Source organism: Lynx canadensis, chromosome A2 (assembly GCF_007474595.2).
Source record: "Lynx canadensis isolate LIC74 chromosome A2, mLynCan4.pri.v2, whole genome shotgun sequence".
Classification (NCBI taxonomy): domain Eukaryota; kingdom Metazoa; phylum Chordata; class Mammalia; order Carnivora; family Felidae; genus Lynx; species Lynx canadensis.
In genome coordinates this window covers 46485122-46500542 of record NC_044304.2, presented here as the reverse complement: position 1 = coordinate 46500542, position 15421 = coordinate 46485122, and the positions used below count along the sequence as shown (strand labels likewise).

Below are 15421 nucleotides of genomic sequence, written 5' to 3'. Positions count from 1 at the left end.
AGTTTCCTCATCAGTAAAATGGGGATAACAATCCTATCTATTTTACAGGGTTAACTTCAGTTATAAGTGAACTAAAGGATGTAATAAAGGACTTTGAACAGTACCTGGTTCATAGGAAGCACTTAGCAAATATTAGCCTTCTTCTCTTAATTCTGATTCTAGACCAGTGGTTATAAACTGAGGCTGATTTTTCCCCCATCCCCACCCAGGGGACAATTAGCAAAATCTGGAGACACTTTCAGTTGGCAGTGGGAGCAGGCTAATGGCATCTACTGGGTAGACTACGCTGTTTAACATATGCTGTTAAACATCCTACAGTGCACAGGACAGCCCCCTCCAGCAACGAATTCTCCAAATGCCAAATGCACTGTGGCTCAGAAACCCAGTTCTAAACATAAAAAAAAAAAAAAAAAAAAAAAAAGAGACTCAGAGCGGCTAAGTCACCTGCTCACGGCCATTTTACTCCAACCCTGGTGCATCTAACTAAGTATTATTTCTCTTTAAGTGACATCATGCATACAACTTTAGAAACTTTCAAATATTTTTTAACATAAGGGAGAATTAGCTGACAAAGGATAGACACCCAGTTTTAAAGTGTATATCTTCGGGTCCCCTGGGTGGCTCAGTCGGTTAAGCATCCGACTTCGGCTCAGGTCACGATCTCATGGTCCGTGGGTTCGAGCCCCGTGTCAGGCTCTGTGCTGATGGCTCGGAGCCTGGAGCCTGCTTTGGATTCTGTGTCTCCCTCTCTCTCTCTGCTCCTCCCCCATTCATGCTCTGTCTCTCTCTGTCTCAAAAATAAACATTAAAAAAAAAATAAAGTATCTTCATTAACGTTTTGTAACATTAAATTAAAAATTACAGAGAAAATTACAAATGGATTTCCTGCCAATAAAACCCTGTCACCAAGAAGAAGGTATGTTAATTTTTTTTTCTTTTTATAGAAGAAGAAACACCAAGGCACAGCAATTCAGCTCAGGTTACTCGGGAAGAATTAGATCATAACCAGAATGGTGTGCTTCTTTCTGAAAGCCTGAGACAGAATAAAGTTTGGAGTCTAGAAGTCCAGCTGGTGAGAGGGCCATGCGCAGGAGAGCGCTTACCTTTTTTCCGTGATGGGGCATCCCTGTCTATCTCATCATCTTTCTTTTTATTCCCCAAGTCACTGGTGTTCACAGTCACTGTTGCCTTGATTTCCTGCTGGGCCACCTTCATTCGGTCATAGAAGACCTTGAAGAATTTTTCCGACTTCTTATCTTCTGTTAACCGGCAGAAAAAGGAGTGCTGCCAAAGAAAACCCACGGATTTTCAACACTGTGACAGATTAGTGATTGAATCCCACTCAGGACACCAAAACCTCATGGAGACCGGAGCCAGCCAACAAAACCTCACAAACAGTTTATAGTTCAGACCAAAGTTAAACATGGTTCTATGCACTATCATTCTCTGGATTGTATGGCCTGAGGTTTTCTAAACAGGGACCTTAAAGCAACCTGCCATGGATGTCTTTGATGGAGCAGTCATATAGGCTTGGGAAGCATGCTAAGGGGTGTTGGGGAGATTCCAGTCTACTAAGAACAAGCCCCTGCAAAACAACGCCATTAACAAAGGAAACAATGTATTTGTTTGGTAATTACTGTAGGTCCAGTCATGTGTTTAAGGACTTCCAAGAGTCCCTCCACTCTGCACAGCCTTGTGAATATACACAGATGAGTAAGATGTGCTACCTTCCCCTATAGGGCTCCATACCAGGTTAACAAGTCCCTAAGTAAGACAAAAATGTGCACATAAGAAGGGTTCTAGGAGCTACACAGTTACATCACAGAAGCTCAGAGCTGGCAAGGAGGACGGTGGGCTAGAGCGATCTCAAAATCTTTGTAGAAAAGGTGATTTTCAAATCTTGTCTAGAAGGACAGGTAAAGAGTGGTTAGATGAAGAAGCTCAAAGTTAACAGGTAGCTTGCCTCTTGGATGCACATTTGTTTTTGGACCCACTGCAAGCAATCATATACACTGTTGATATAAAAACACAATATGGTGTCTCAACTTCATTTATGAGTGTTCGTTTTTCACCCCTTGCAAACACCACGCTGTTGTGAATTATTTACATAAAAATACAATACGGTCATTTCCAGAGGAATAAAACAAAGCTCCAAACAATATATTTGCTTCTCTCAGTTGGATCTTTCTGCCAATTTCATATCCTCCCCCATTTGGAAAGATGGCATTTCCCTACAGAAGGTAGACCTAGGCTTGCAATCCTAGAAAAAAGTAAAATCTTACCAGCCTTTGCAACCCCTTAACTCCTCAATCTCTCCCTCCCTCCCAACACACACCTGCTGCCAGATTCAGCAGGCCCTGGGAAAGCCACCATGTTTCCATCTGCCAGAAGGCAACTGCAGTCACCATGACCCTTCTTCTAGCCACTAGCCCATATGCTGTATTGACAAATGTCAGTCTCCTTTGCCTACAAAGCACTTCCTGATTGTGCTGTTTCCTCTCCCTCCCCTGTTCTTCTTTACTTCTGGTTGTTTCCAACATACAGCACAAGATCCATCCTTCCCACTTGTGCTTCCTGGTTCTATCTTTTCCCCTCCAACTACTCTCAAGGCCGGTACAAGTCACTGCCTGCTTACTGCTTGGTTGTACTGTGTGTCACTGAGTCCACTAAGACTCCCACACTCTCTGAACCAAGCTCAAATCTTTAGCGTCCTCGATTGCCCTTTACCACCTTGTATTTTCTTACAGGTTTCTTATTACTTCATCCATCGTTCCATTCATTTACCCCTTCATCCATGCACCTATGCATCCATCTATCTGTTCATCCATCCAGTATTTACTGTGCACCTGTCATGAGTTGGACACTACGCCCATCGCAGAAGATAACAACAGTGAACAAAAAGGGGCCTGGACCCTGCTGCCTTCCATGAAATTGGCAGCCTGGTAAGGACAGACATAGTAATTCAATAATCGCCCTAATGATGTTTTACTAAAGTAGCCATTTATCCTTATGACCCTGACCCAAGAGAATGGGTTAATGGGCTAATACTGTGGCAGATGCTCAGTGCCACCGCCTTGCTCTTCCTTGCTTTGCATGGCTCTTCCCGTGGCTGGGTCCCCTCAGTGTTTGTATCCCCAGTAACATCACCTCCTCAGTGAAGCCATCTCTCATAATCCTCCCTGAAGCAGCAACCCAGGCAACTGCTTATTCTCCCATGCTTTGTTTTATTTTCTACTTAGCAACTGGTATCTGTTGTATTTGTGCTTTACCTACTTACTGCATGTGTTAAGCAGAATGTAAGTTCCAAGAGGGTAGGTGCCTCACCTCTATGGTTCACAGCTGTCTCCAGAGCACCCAGAGGAGGCCCAGCACATAGAAGGAGCTTCCTAATTATCTGACAAAAGAATAAATACAACCCAATACTTCATGGCTCCTTTTAACTATAGCCTCCCAATCAGATCCTGCTTATATTCAGTGGCTGTGCCAGATGTGAATCCTCAACAGAGACTAATTCTAGAAAACTTAATTAATCAAGATATGAAAAATCAAGTTCTAATCGTTCACTCCTTTGAGAGCTGATACATCCACCAACAAAAGAAGTGTGGGGATGAAGCACACAACCTACAGCCACCTACCTAACTGGGGTGACTACAGTTTCCACCAAAATGAACCAATACAGCGTCTCGCCCACATGGGGTCATGGGGTGACAGCACCAGAAGGTGGCTGCTCAGGGCAATTAACTTGAGTTGCTACCCCATTAATCTTCTCGCTGTATGGAGGCAACTGAACAAAGCATCCTTTGGACAATCTGGTCACTCAGAAAAAACAAATGCACTTTAAGTAGGTGAGCAAAAAGATAAATAACTAAAGCCTTCCATCTGTCATATTTAACAGGGCAACACAGCACAGACTGACGGCCAGCTACAAACCGCACTGCTTAACGTCTAGCCGGTTAACCCAACAGATGTCAACTGATAGCGTCAGGGTAAGAAAGCCTCTTATGAAATGGGAGAAGGGCAAGTGACTGAGGATTACACACTTCTATATATGTTTTGCAATGGCCAGTATATTTATTTTACATTATTTATATCAGTCCTTAGTCTCTCAAGGATCTGAAGCAGCTTTATAAACAGAATGTGGTCAACAAAATAATAAAGTAGACACGAGGGTACAGAGGCATCAAGAAGCACAGAGAACTGGAATGAAACAAGGGTGGTGCCTGGAAGATGGAAGAAATGATTCAGGGCAGTCCTAAGTCTCTGAGGTACCCGCCTATCAAGCTAAAATGGGAGGCATACTCCACCAGGGTTATTATTAAGTATCAAAAAGAAAGATGCTGCCACTGCCTAAAAGGAAGGAAAGCATTCTTTAATGACAGGGTTAGAGGGCAGGCTTTCCAGTCAGACCGCCTGGGTTCAAGTGCCGGGTCCCTCACTCACTAGCTCTGTGCAAGTTACTCACCTCTCTGGACCCACGTGGAAGGGCTGCTCCCATGTACACCAAGTGCTCAGCACAGGGCCCAATGAGCATCAGTTTTTTTGTACCGCCATCACATCAGTAGGACGTGGAAGCCCCACGGTGAAGGCATCCCCCTCAGTGGCTAGGGCAGGATAGCAAAGCGTGAGCATTCTGTCTCCAGAGTCAGAGACACTTGGGTTTCAGCACTACCACTCATGAGCTTGTGTCACCTTAAAAAGTGACATCTCTGAAACCTAAATTTTCTCATCTGAAAAATGGGCATGGTAACAGTACCTCACAGTGGTTATGAAGCTCTAATGAGATAATCACAGTAAAACGCACAAGGGCCAGTATTTCCTGACTGTTTATGAGGTGCCAGGAACTCAGAGTAAAACTTGCGTGTGGTGTCTCACCAAAAATCCTACAGAGGCAGTTATTTCTCCTTGGAGATCAGGGGACCCTAAAAGATAATGGGCATCAAGTATTTAGCACACCCCCAAGATGCCCACACCGTGACAAATGTAACCTTGCCAAGACGCTGGTGAGACCCAAGAGCTGTCGCTTCAGGTCTCCTGCCTGAGAATCTAAATAAAGATACTCTGGAAGGAAGAAGCTTGGTCTCCAAAAGGGAAGCAGTACTATCTTGTGTAAGAGGAGAAGTGAAAAGTGACAGCAGTGCAGAAGAACTAAGATACCTCCCCCACAGAGGCAGGATGTGCCACGGGAGAAACGAGGGGCTGAGGAACAGGGGCCCTCAGCCAGAGGCTCGTGGAGACAGTCACTGCCCCTCCCTACTGGACTTGGCGAGCCCAGAGCCCTGCACACAGTTCAAAGGCCTGTTTGTTCAACCTCTTACTGTGATGCTCTGTTTGGAGGGCTTGGGAGGAAAAGGGGACACCCCCCTCTCAGGACTGTTTCCCCAGATGCAGGTTGGACCTCAGAATGGAGGCAGCGGGGGGCTGGTCCTCCCAGACCTCAGGCTCTCAAAACAGGGCCTTTCCACACGCCACGTATCCACTCCTCCGTGAACCTACGAATCACCCCTTTCTCCATCTAAGAACCAGTAGGCAGGTAGAGACTGTTTTGCTTTTGCAAAGGTTTTGCTGCACCCCACCTGGCAGATTTGAGGTAACCATTTGGTGGATGCCCCTGGAGAGTGTGAGTGGGGAGATTAAAGGGAAACAAGAAAACTTTCTGGACTGAAAGAAATATCCTAATTAGGCTGGCGGTAGACAGAAAGGTGTGGTAGGCATAACAGCAACAACAAGACTATACCTGGGACCTGTGAACATGTCACCTTACAGGGCAAAGGGAAACAAAGTTGCAGACGGGATGGAGGTTGCTCATCAGCTGACCTTAAAATAGGGGTATTATCCTAGAATGTTCAGGGAGGCAATCTAATCATAAAGGTCCTTAGGAGAGGAAGAGGAAGTCAGATGCCATAAGAGAAGGACTCCATTAGCACTGCTGGCTATAAGGATGGAGGACGGGGCCATGACCCAAGGAATCCAGGTGGCCTCTACAGGAAAAGGAAAGGAAACAGAGTCTCCAGGGGAGAATTCAGAAAAAAACGCAGCCTTGCCAACACGTGCATTTCAGCCCACTTAAGACTCATGTCAAACTCGAGATAAAAAAATCTGGTTGTTTTAAATCACTAAGTTTGTAGTAATTTGTTACAGCAGCCATAGAAAACGAGTAGAGCTATAAACATTTGTCAAATCTGATCAAACCATACACTTACCATCTATGCACATTAGAGTCTATAAATTATGTCACAACAAAAAGGGAGAGATGGTAAAAAGATGGGCTTTGTTCCCAGAAAGCTCGAGTACTAGGTAAAGTTGTCCAGAGAAGGGGCTACCCTCCGAGGCCATCCCCACCGCAGATGGATCTGTGATGCTGCCCTCACCGCTGCCCTTTCATTACCCTCCAAGTGTCTCCACAACACATGGGACCTCAAAGCCCCTTGCATGCAAGCTGTCTTGTCAGCATGTTAGGAGACTGCCAAGACAGATATCATCATTCATAAATCCGTCACATTATATATCAAAGAGTTGGGTTAGGAGAGGTCAGGGTCTTCCTGCTCCCCCGTCCTGGGCTCTTTCTACCATCCTTCCTTTTTAAGGAACACATGGAAGCCCGGCCCCAGTGGTTGGACAGGGAACTCAGAGGAAATGCAGGCTGCTTTGGAGGGCAGACCCATAGAACCAACTCCAACCTCACAGACAAAGGGTCTGCTTGGAGTAGCTTTAAGGAAGTCGGGGGTTGGAGCAGATGAGCAAGTGACCAGAGGCAGTGGCCACATCCATGGCAGCTCTGGAGGGCAGTGGTGGCCACGGGGGGGGGGGGGGGGGGAGGGGGGTTGCTAGGCGTGGCTATTGTAAGCCAAGCTGAAAGACAAGAACCACAGAAAAATACTTATCACAAAATGTTAAAGCAGGAAGCACTCTATTCCGGCAGTTTCCATTTCCAAAGCTGTTCCCAGCAGAGAAATCCCATTCCCCGCCTCCCTCCGCAAACACCATCTTAGGGAAAGATGCCATGTTGAAGGGAGATACACACAGAACTGTTCAGCTTGAAGCAGGGTGGGAAGAACCGTCTCTCTGCCACTGGAACTCCTCCTTAAAACGGCAGGCCCAGGAGGTCTCTTTAGAAACCACCACTTCAGTCTGGCCCTCCACATTTTACAGAGGAGGCGATTGAGGCCTAGAGGGGCAAAGGGACAGACCAAGGACACAGAATCCTTGGCTCCTGACCATCCATGCCAGTCACTTTATGACCACGCTAGGCTGTGGCTGGGTGACACGATGGCCTGAGTGCACACTCCTGCCCTCAGATAACTGTCAGGTGGCCACAGGTGGCCCTCATTGGGCTACTTAAGCTGTAGAGGTTCTAAGGAACTGAGGTCTTAGTTTTAAATAATAATGAAAACATCGTTTCAGGTTGCTCGAAAATAGTAAGATATTGCCTTGGCAGCCACCCACTATGGCCACTTAAATCCTTGCAAAGAAATGGAACATGGTTTATGACAAGCCCACCCAGCTATTGAAATAAGAGGCACCCTGAAGTCAGACACTTACAGACAGTGGCAGCTATTCTAGGAACAGGCAGGCAGTGTGCAGGAGGGGGTGGGCGGACACTTTTCTTCAGGTGCAAGAGGTCACAGTCTCAATGACACTGCAGGCAGGGGGTCCCAGAGCAGAATGGAAAACAGGCCTTCCCTATGCTCTGGACACACACCAGGGAAGGTACGAGAATGAGCACCTTATTGAAAAGCCATCTTCCCCAGAGTTCAGAGACTTGAGGGGCAAAGACAGACTTTGTACCCCAGAACACAGAGCCAGCCAGCCAGCCTGCACCTATAGGAACACAAGGCCTTTGAGAAGGAAGCAGCCCTTTATAGGTGACTTAACTCAAAGAATGGGGAATGGCAGGAAGCAGAGGTAGACGTCATCCCAGATGGAGCCTGTCAGAAGCAGGGAGAATCCGGGGGCAGTGGTAAACAGCACCAATGGGACAGCTTCAAAACTTTGATCCTGCCCCAAAGGAAAGCATTTCCATGTTGAGGTTGGCCCACCTTCTAGAAGCCCTTGTACTAGGCCTGGAGGGAATCCAGAGGATGAGCTTTTCCATTTCACTGTCTAGTACTACATGACTTGACCACCAAAGCCCATGAGGTTCCCTCTGGTCACTTATCTGCTGTAAAATGAATTAAACTCTCTGAGTCCCACAATTTGAAGAATGTGACTGCTGAACAGATTCCTCCACATAGTCAGATTTCTCTCTTCTCACTCTACCTCTGAAACAAAAGGATCTCAGACTTGGCCTTGGGAGTCTTGGGGACTTGAGGAGACATCTCCAACCAGACCTTCCCAGTTTGAACAGATCCTCTCCGGGTGTCACAGTAACAGCAATGGCTACCTGTGGAGTTCTCTTCCTGTACCTGCGGTTAACTGAAAGTTTACCACTTCCTGGGGACCTCCTTTCTATAAACTATGCTATAGTGAATGGTAATTGAACAGTTCCTATTTTTTAAGCACTAGGTATTTTATACATATTATCTCATTTAATCCTTACAACTATCCCATGAAGTATGTATATGTATTGTTATTAATCCCACTTTACAGATCAGGAATCTGAGGCTCAAAGAGGTTAAATAACTTGCCAAGTCACACAGCTAGGAAATGGTAGTGGTGCCCCAGGACTTAGTCCCCATTTGTCTGTTGCGTCAGCCCATGCTCTAGACCACTCCGCTTTGTTAAATACCTCTCACCTGAGCAAGTCTGTCAACCTCTAAACACTTTCTAACTTTTTATAATCCAGCCCCCACCCCACCCACCCCCAGTCTCCCAACTGCACAAACAGACTATTCTCACAGTAAAGAAGAGCTATGGTAGATACACATGTGAATGTCCCAACTTTCCTCTGAGGCTTGATGCACTTGTTAAGATGGGCTCCCAAATAAGGTCCCTCTGCTAGTTGAAGATTTGCCAGGGCTGTGGGTTATATGTGAACAAAACCATGGTCACACAATGACAGCTATAGGTCTTGAGTCTTTTTCTAGAAACCAAGGACAACAATCAAAACCCAAGACCATGAACCCTGAACTAGGTGATAAAGCACACGTGATTAGGCATAGCTGCTTGGAGAACTGTAGGTCTGGAAACTTACATTTTAGCCTTCTCTCCCCACTAACCAGCTGCCTGACCTGGGCAATTTACTTAACTGCATTTATGCCCTCAGTTCCTTATCTGAACAAGGAGACTCTTACCACCTGCCTTGTCTGCATCACGTGGAAGCTAGGGGCCCATCAAGGTTGCAGCTAGGAAACATTATGTGTGAAGAACACTTTGATTACCATGGGATCCTATTCAAACCCAAGGTGCTGCTGTTATCTTTTCAATTCCCCTTTCAAAGGAAGGGTATTAGAACATAAGACAGGTGGATCAACCTATGCGCTGGGTGGTACATGATGAGCAAAGTCTAGTGTGCAAAAATCATCCAAGGATAAACAATTCTAGCTGATACTGGCAGGTCAAGATGGCCTCTAAATGGACAGCAAAAATACAGTAAATAACAATTCTCAGTAACTGTCACAATAAAGGAAGTTAAAAAAAATTCCAGCTGGTATTTTATTAGTTACAGAAACCATTCAGATTTCTTTATACATAAAAATAAACAATTTTCCTTCCATTTCTCAAAGTTTAATGTAACCCAAGGCACAATACAAGCTTGATGTCAAATGTTCCCCTTAGATAGTCCCTAATCTTTCAACACAAACTATTTTTCCTTTATTTACTTACTTATTTAATTTATTTTTTATTTATTTATTTTTTTTACCATTCTTTATTTGGGGAAAAGTCTGATGAATGAAAAGGGTCTAATAATTAATAAAGTGGTCAAGAATCAAATACTCCCCTGGTATAAATGATCACTCTAAGAAGGAAATTTCTTGCAAGGTTTGAGATGGTTTTTAACCAGTAAACATCAGGAACTTTCAGCTCACCAAGCTGTGTGAGGACGTCTCCAGCTTTAATGAGTTTAGAAATAATACACATTCAAGGCAGAAAATAAAGAAGTGATGAAGCAAACCAACTCTGGGTTAGAAAGATATCCACATTTCAAGTTCATTTTTCTGAGAGAAAGTTCTCCCTCATCTAAACCATATAGCTGTCTTTTGAGGACTTACACAAATGCCCTATTTCAATTACTCTGCCAGCTAGGGCTGGACAGAGGCCACCTTCTGGTACAAGACAGATTTCTAATGCCTGAGAGAAGAGGTGGGGGACAAGGAGATCCTCACTCGAATTAGTCTGGTCACTGAGCTCCGAGTAAGGGCCTGAACTTCCAGGTCAAGGCCAAAGCAGTGGCTCTTCATGATGCTTCTTAAGTTGAATTAATTTTGGGTTTAGCAAGCAGAGAAGTCCAACCTGCTCTATAAAAACCACTCTTCTCCTGGGATGGAAAGCTTAACAACTCTCCTTTTTTTTTGTTGCCCAGTGCCCACAGGAATCAGCACCTGTGAAGAAAGTCTGCCCTGTTTGGTAAGGAGGCTGGTCCCCCCTCAGTGTGGATCAAAACACTAACAGTTTCTCAAATATTCATCAACAAACAACTAACAAAGTGTACTCCCGCCCCCAATATTTAAAGGTGCTTTCTTACATAGTCCCTGTGTATACAGGTAAACTGTAAGTAAACATCTCTAGCAATATTTAACAGAAATATCAAACAGTTTTCAGAAAGGCAGGTCAGGCATCCTTCTAGAGGACCTTGGACCTTTGACCAAGGGAAAAGACATTAAGGAGACTCCACATTTTCTCTGGGTTCAATTCTCAAAACCCACCATCTTTTGTGTGTGTGTGATGGCACTGTCTCTTCTAGCCAAAGATGGAAGAGAAAAACATAAAGTCTCTAGAGGAAAAGACGACCAATGGAATGTGAAATAGTTCCAACCCCCAAACTTGCCCGACGTCACAGTGGACTGTAGTAGGTACCTCCTCAGGAATCTTCTTCGAGGGCAAGAAGGCATCATGGTTGCTCTTCACGTCAACATGAGGCTTATAATAAGGAAAGGTGGGTGTGTATAGCAAACAAGACTTTGATTAGACTTGATGAAGGACTTTTGTTAAAGCACTCAGGGAGGTTTGAGAATCTGTCCACGGACATCTACTCAACTAAAGAAGACGATGAGAACAATCTCAAGTGCATGCCTGAGGCTGCAGGAGGGGCTCATCAGCCTTCAGGAGTGCCCTCCATGCCTGCTTCTAGGACTCAATGAAAAGTAACTTCTGGCGGTTAGGGTGCTCACAGGTCCCATTTTGGCTGCCCACAGACTTGCCATGGCATCTGTAACACGAGTGCACAGGAGCCTTCTCGGCGAGCCTCCAACTTGTGCCATCAGGCCTGAGAAGACATGTGTTGGAAAACTCTTAACACCCCAAATTTCGACTATGCATCCACCCTAGAGGGCACAGGGGGCCAAGGCTGAGTCTGTCTGTTCCCTCCCACTTCACTCAGGGTGACATCTGTGCTACTGAGAAAGAGGACTAACACACGAATTGGATGGTAAGAACTTTGGTCTTTGCTCTTCTTTCCATTCCGTGTGCTGAGGGCCATTAATCAACATTGACCGACTTTTCCTGCCCTAAAACCTACAAAGTTCCCCAGGGCATCCAACTTGAGCTCTGTATCCTTCACACACCCATTTCCCGTGTTTGCACAGAGAGCGGCAGGGGCTCCAAGGAAGGGCTCTGTATCCCTCACACTTAGCAAGGTCCAAGTGGATGGGAAGGGATGGCTGAGGAGATGGGTAGGTTGGGACAGGTCATTTGTTAGCATGCAGCCTCAGTTCCCTCATGTGTAATGGGGGAAGGAAGAGAAGTACCACCCTGCTGAGAGGCCTGCCGGATGGAGTAAAGGAGGCACCATGGATGAGAGCCTGGCAGAGGCCTGGTACGTGGTGGAGTTTTATACTGGCCACTTTCCCTTCTCTGCTCTCAACAAATCTATGACAAATCCACTCGACCATAAAATCCAAAGAAAAATAAATCCACTCCGGCCTGCCAGGGGCAAGGACACTGGCTGGCAAAGAGCAAAACATCAACCAGAGTGAGTGCCTTCCTGATGGAGATTCCAGTCACCCTGAGTCCTCTGCCCAGCTCAACCAACTCTCAGGTGACAGCTCCCCTGTGAACCCCAAAGAAGAAGCTCCAGGACTTGCATCTCCCAACCCCACAGGCCCATTTCACTAGGTACTAGCCCACCATGTAGCTTCCTTGTGGCTGCAGAGAACATACTTGGGATTTGACAGTAAAATATACAGATGGCCAAGAGGATGGAGACGGCAGGATGAAATAACACAGCACTCATCTGTGTAAGTGCTGCGTAATATATTATGGCTTTGGCTTCAGTAACGTGTATCCAAGCAAATGATGGCCAGAGCCAACTTGGTGCCCTTTAGAAGCACTGACTAGGGGTTGGCAGGGGCCACAGAGATCACTTAATCCAGCCTCCCACCTGACGACAGGCATATTACCGGGGTCCAGCCATCATTAGATGCCCTGCTTCCCCCACCCCTCCCCGATGCTATGCTTCGACCACCTTGACCTCCTTCAGCTCTGGCAATAGACCAAGCCCACACCAACCTGTCTGTCTGAACACCCTTGCCCTCTGCTCTTTACATGGCTGGTTCTCATCTGTTAGGTTTGGGCTTAAAGGGCACCTCCTTGGAGAAGCCTTTCCTGACCATCCTAAGTGGGTTCTCCTTGACATTCTACACCCTGGTTGCTTCCTTCCTCATGCTTCTCCCAGTGTGTTAATTATTTAGCTGGTTTACTAGCCATGTCTCCCACTAGACTGTAAGCTCCTAAAGGGCAAGGACTCACTACATCAAGGCCAACTCATACAATGCCTGGCACCCACTAGGTGCTCAGTGAGTATCTGCTCCCTTGAGGAATGCACAATTCTGAAGGAGATTTATTTCCAAAAACCTTAAAGTGAATCAAGCTTTGCATGACAGTAGCTAAAGTTTAACTCAATTACCCAAAGATCCCTGTCTGCGAAAGCCCAAAGTCCTGCCAAATGGAGAAAATGAAGCATTCCAAAGACCAGGTGAAGGTGGCTGATGTGGCCTTCTAGCCTCTCACAGGCTTATCAGGTTTGTACACATGCCTCTGTGATAGGCTCAGGCTACCTGAGATCCTTAATCCATCTAGTTAACTGTTAACTACTCTGGCCCCACTGACACCTGCATTAGTAACTATGGAGCGGGAAGGACAATCAATTGTGAGCCTTCCACCGACTCCCCGACATAACTACAGCCTCTTGGGCTGAACAGTTTGTGGGGTTGTGTTGCAAGGAGGCTAATAAAAACATATTTCTCAAACACTGTATGGTGAGGGCAACTGAAATGCATCCTCCTCAAATGCAATCTAATTTTTTTTTTTTTTACATCCTGAATGCAGAGGGAAGCAAACAGCTTGAAGATGTTAGATGGTTTATAGAACTACCCCTTCAGTGTCTGGGCCATCTTGATGGAAGCAAGTTTAAAACCCAGGCATAAGAAAGTGGTAGAAACATCAAGAGAACCTTTGCCATTTTCAAAAAGGAACCTGGGGGGCCCTTAGGAAACATAAGTGGGCAGAGATTTATCAGTGAAAAGAAGGGTCGTGGCAGAAGTCCCCAAGCCAGCTGTGGAGGTCTGTTAGGTTCTGAGGCCTAGGTTCCTTACTTCTGCACCAGGTGCCTTTCCTCTCGCCAGGGCAGGATTCACACTGTTGGCAGTTTCTAACAAGAAAAATATTTTCAACCATGAAGTTAACTCTGCTGGAAGAGCTCCAAAGGGAAAGTCCCTCCAGTTACTCCAAGGAAAAAAAAATTACCTTCTTGGTCTGGAATCTGGGGATATTTTATGCAGATGTCTCTAACAGAAGTTAATAAAGGGAAGTCAGCTTGCCTTTGATTATTCAAACAGGCTACTGCTATTAAGAGTTGCACAACTCTTGGGCAAGGCAGGGGTGGGTTCTGGCTTTTTTTTTTTTTTTTTTTTTAAGCCTGTCCTCATGGCAACTACTTATTCTTTTCTAAGAATATTTCATTCTAACTTCCCTACTCACATCTTTCCAATACCTCTCTTCTGGCGGGAATGTGGCCAGTAACATGAGGCCAGCTCAGAAGGCTCTGTGGTGGGCACTCCTGGTGCCTGCCACATAGGGGTTCTGAGAATGACAGTTCCATGTCCCTGCTGAGAACTGGATGGAGGAGCCACTATTCTTTTCTTCCTCTCTTTTTTTTGGGGGGGGGGTGCAGGCTGAATAATTTCAACCTGGAAGGTAACAGAAGTTGCCCAAGCTCTAGGAATTATCACTGTGGGACAAACGCATTCTCTTATTTTCATGTGGTTCTATTTTATAATGTGCTAGGTGACACAGGAGACATCCACCCGCCTAGGGCAAGAGCACACAGGAGGATGGAGGGAAAAACAAACAGCCCTTCTCCTCTGGGGCATAGCAACTGTTCATACAACTGACAATGGAATCCACCTGGTTTGGGGGCAATCCAACAGGGAAGAGTAAATTTCTATTGGGTGAGATTAAAGATGTCTGGGATAGGTCCCTATTATGGAGGGGCTGGGCAATAAAAAAAAAAAAAAGAAAACCATGAGAAAATAGGGGAGGGTGAAAACAATATACCTTAGCGGAAACTCTTCTGATGTCCTGGAGCTACACAATGCAGAGCTCTTGGTGGGGGGTGGAGGTGGGGGGAAAGGAAAAATATTCTGTTTCCGGAGACAGCTCCAAGAATCATGAGTAGGTGTGAGAAACAAGGAAGCTTATAGATTACAAAAAAAAGAAGAAAAAAAAAAAAAAAGAAAGAAAAGGGGGGAAAGGAAGGAGTCAGGGAAGAGGGGGGTGAGATCTCTGGGAGACAGGAGAATTAAAGAACACCATGGCAACAAGTCCGTCCACCTACCCTGGCCGCCCACCCACAGCCAGATTCTTTGCTGACGCACTTGAGAACAAGCTGGTTCCTACCAGCTCAGGAAGGTGAGCAAACCCAGAGAGCTCATTAAATCCCTTCTCAGCGACTCTTGTCTGCCTGCAGATAGTGAGCAAGGAGGATATAAATAGAAGTTATATAACATCTCTTTGTTGATTCCTGTGCTTACCAAAAAAATGCAGCATGACCTTGTTTTTTCTGAAGCGTTTTCCTCAGCCTACTGGTTGAGGACTTTAATCAAGTTAGGATCATCTTAAAGTTTAAATAGCAGGACATAGATTTCCAAGTTAAGGGTACTCAGGACAATAGCCGAGTTCGGAACCCTCAGGGTCAAGTCCTCCTCAGGTATACAAAAATATCCAATAGCTATTAAAAAACTTTTTTAAAGAATTGTGTGCTTCTCCTTAGAATGTTTCCTGATGATGCTAGGGGTAATATTAATTCCCAAGAGCAAAGAACCATTAA

At 45.6% G+C, this 15421-nt stretch overlaps 1 protein-coding gene across 6 annotated transcripts in view; it reads right to left on the bottom strand.

Moving 5' to 3' along the window:
• Positions 1-15421, bottom strand: part of ITPR1 (inositol 1,4,5-trisphosphate receptor type 1) — a 329086-nt gene that overhangs the window by 72962 nt on the left and 240703 nt on the right. For all 6 annotated transcript variants that reach the window (XM_030307281.1, XM_030307282.1, XM_030307284.1 and 3 more), the window contains one exon: positions 1104-1284. In XM_030307281.1, the coding sequence (XP_030163141.1) occupies positions 1104-1284 (181 nt within the window). The remainder of the gene's footprint in view (positions 1-1103; positions 1285-15421) is intronic.